This window comes from Camelina sativa, chromosome 7, assembly GCF_000633955.1.
Source record: "Camelina sativa cultivar DH55 chromosome 7, Cs, whole genome shotgun sequence".
NCBI lineage: Eukaryota > Viridiplantae > Streptophyta > Magnoliopsida > Brassicales > Brassicaceae > Camelina > Camelina sativa.
The window spans coordinates 13,997,226-14,000,837 of NC_025691.1; the positions used below are offsets into that span (position 1 = coordinate 13,997,226).

Sequence of the window (3,612 nt, forward strand, 5' to 3'; positions counted from 1 at the left end):
TTTTTTTTTTTTTTTTTTTTTTTTTTTTAACAATTTTCTTCAATGCTTCGTGAATTTTTTGTTTCTAAGATATTATTTTTTCTTGGTTAAATTAGTTGCAAATATATATTGGGCATGCAGAGCCAGAGACGTTAGTTAAATGCCCCCCCCCCCCACTCCTTCCTTTTCTCTGTTTCCATATGATTTATTTGGTTTTACTTTTACGTTTTGATACCAAGGAAAAGTAAAAAAAATATATTTTCTTTTCTCTTTTTTTTTCATGAAGATGGACCCATAAATATTTCATCCAATCCTAATATATATATTTTTATAATCTACCACAATTCTCTTCTGTCTTGGCTTCTTATTTCAATCCCATATGTTTTTCCCAACCAACTTCTTGCATAATTGTTTTTCATCTTGGGTAAGAATCTTGAGATTATTTTACGTGTTCCTCTCAATAATTTATTTTGTACAAACCCTTTAACCAAAAAAATATATATATATATATATATTCGTATGACTTTTTATATTATATTTCCATAGTTAAAATCATACGATACTTTTAAAAAGGCAAAAACATCTGGGGTTCGAATATACAAAAAATTATATAATAAACAAAACTAATTTCTGTTCTTTTAAACATATATATTTATATATATATATATATATATATTGATGAATCTTTATTGTGGAATAGTTGATGACTGTTTGAATAAAGGGATATTCAAGCAAAACGAACGCACTATATATATTACAAAAAGCGGCTATGTGCAGTCATTTTAGCTACTACCTTTTCTATATATATATTTCTTCCTCGTTCTTGTGTTATCTAATTCCTCAAAAAAAAAAAAAAAGCTTTTGCTTTCTTGATCTCTTTGAGAATAATCTTATCTTCTTATTCGTAGTCTTATTTATTTAATGAAGGTCATGGTGGATCCAGATGTCCCAAGTCCTAGCAACCCTCATCTCCGAGAATATCTCCACTGGTTAGTGCACTAATTCACCTCTTTCATTCACTTTTTTAAGTTATAGCCTTCAAACATAGTTTTATGCATGCACTCAACACATATAAAATCAATTTCACGAGAATCTATTTAGCTTCACTTTTTAAGTTTTTGTGTGTGTTTCATTTACTGAACCACATGCACATAGATTCGATTAAAGTATATAGGACATGACTTGTACTAAGATTTGGTATTTCACTTTAAACTGCTGTTTGTACGGAATATCTTTGGCCTTGAAATAGCATGATGACGTGTCTTTGTAACTTGCATGAAGTGAGCAGCACTAGGTTTCCTGTTATATTTCACAGCTACCACACAACACATCTCTTATTATTTTTTTGGGGTCAAATCACATCTCCTTTCCTAGTCTCACTTTTTATATATGCACCTTTCAAAGACTCAATTTATATGTTGATGCATGTTCTTAGTTTTATATTAACTTTAAGGTGTTGTTGCATTCTAATTATGTGGCGGTGAAATGGCTTCTGAATGTGTATACAGGTTGGTGACTGATATCCCTGCTACAACTGGAACATCCTTTGGTGAGTTTTACTCTATAGTGGCTAGGCAGTAAAAATAAGATAAAGAGTTATATACATGTAATAAGAAAAAAGTAATAAGTTGATTACTAGGTGAAAAATTCTCATGTTTTTGATAACTCTTTTTTTTTTTTTTTCCTATTTTTCAGGAAATGAGATTGTGTGTTACGAAAATCCAAGTCCTTCAGCAGGAATTCACCGTGTCGTGATGATATTGTTTCGGCAGCTTGGAAGGCAAACAGTGTACGCACCAGGGTGGCGCCAGAATTTCAACACTCGCGAATTTGCTGAGATCTACAATCTCGGCCTTCCCGTGGCCGCAGTTTTCTTCAATTGTCAGAGGGAGAGTGGCTGCGGAGGAAGAAGAACTTAGATGGGTTCTTCCTTTATAACCGACTGATATTGCCTACTCTGATTTATGCCTCTATAGTATTTTATAATAACCAATTTATCATACGAGTAACGAACGGTGGTGATATGACTATATATAGTAATTTTAATATGTATGTAATAAACGAGAGGGGAGGAAAATGAGTGTGTTTTACTTATATGGTGTGTGCTGCGATATTTTATAATATTTTACATGAAATGAAGTGTTATAATTTACACTTTACGTGTATTTCATTTATTTCAGTTTCTTAATATTCGAAGAAGGCAGTGTCATTGAAATTGCTTTTTCTTTTACTTTTGAGTTCATCATGATGATCCCATTTCCCATATAATATACTTCTAAATTAAGTTGGAAAAATTACATTAGACCGTAGAGCCGTGGAGAGTCTTGTTATGATGGGGAATAGCGTCGTGTTAGTCTACGGCAATAGTCGATTTTTGTTAGAAACATATTTTCTTTGGTCACTGTACATTATGAAGATTACTGATGGACTTCGACATGAGATCTCGTTACCGTAATTACAGAAAATTTGTAAAGCAACCTGAACATTTATATTTATCTACAATCATAGCACAACACCACCTTCCAAACCTTTAAGTCGTCTCAAACCCGTTAATTTTCTTTCACTAACATATTCTGTTTAATTAGTAATTTGGTATATATATATATATATTTAATGATATTGGATGGTAAAAAAATTATAAATCGAAGGACAACCCTTTGCTACATATGAACCATCTTTGCCTAGGAGACTTGCTGGTCTGTTTGGCTCTTGTCAGTCGTACACAAAGAAAGCACTATGGCTAGTTCTTAATATTGTCCGTGATGCATTACATCTAAGAATTCTAATGGTCGTATACGTACAAGTACGTAAAGGAATAAAATTACGTGGAACACATTTATTCATCTGAAGTCTCTATTCAGCTGATCATCTCCATACCACTCATCCTCTATTCTACTAATTTATAATGCTTACCATTTAATCGCTAAGTGTTTTCTAATCCCATATTTATCAATACCAGAAAGCTGCTTACCAACTTATTTGGTTCTGTAAAATGAACAAATAATCATCAGTATAACATCTTTGACAAAAACAAAAGAGTTACACTATTATCTTTATATCATTGTAATAAGTGATGTTAATTTTAATATTATATTTTTTTTTTTTGGTTTAAGAAATTGATGTTTTGTATTTCTTTATGCAAAATCTGTTTTTTTTCTTTCTTTCTCATTTACCCATTGAATTCATTAATACTAATCAAACTACTAAATAAAAATGTTACGCCTTTATTAATTTTAGTAGCTGGTGTGCATTTCAAACCAATACAGCTTTTATTTTGATACCGAAAAAGTACGATTTTAAATGACAATAAAATGACTTACAATTGGTCATCAAATTTGAGAAAACGGCAGCCATACAAGATGGTTACAAGAATCTTATGCTCGTAAACATCCATGTTTATCTAAAACAAAAATAGCAAGAGGTGAAAAACTTTGCGTCCCAAAATAAACTGAAAGTGTCATAGCAAGAGTTTTATAAAGCAAAGTTATTTAGAGATAAAAAGCAATAGGAGTCTTTTCAAGAAAAGAAAAGAAAACAAAGGAGAGGTGGCATGGTTTTGTTGGAAAAGATAGATAAAAGAATATTGCCATAAAGAAAAGATTGATTGTAACTCCATTGGTGCACGTGTTCCAC

At 31.3% G+C, this 3,612-nt stretch overlaps 1 protein-coding gene across 1 annotated transcript in view; it reads left to right on the top strand.

The window, feature by feature from the left end:
- LOC104701142 (protein FLOWERING LOCUS T-like) overlaps nt 1-2,136 on the top strand; it is a 2,851-nt gene extending 715 nt beyond the window's left edge. Inside the window, exons 2-4 of the mRNA XM_010416783.2 lie at nt 907-968; nt 1,488-1,528; nt 1,675-2,136. Coding sequence (XP_010415085.1) covers nt 907-968; nt 1,488-1,528; nt 1,675-1,898 — 327 coding nt within the window. The 3' untranslated portion in view covers nt 1,899-2,136. The remainder of the gene's footprint in view (nt 1-906; nt 969-1,487; nt 1,529-1,674) is intronic.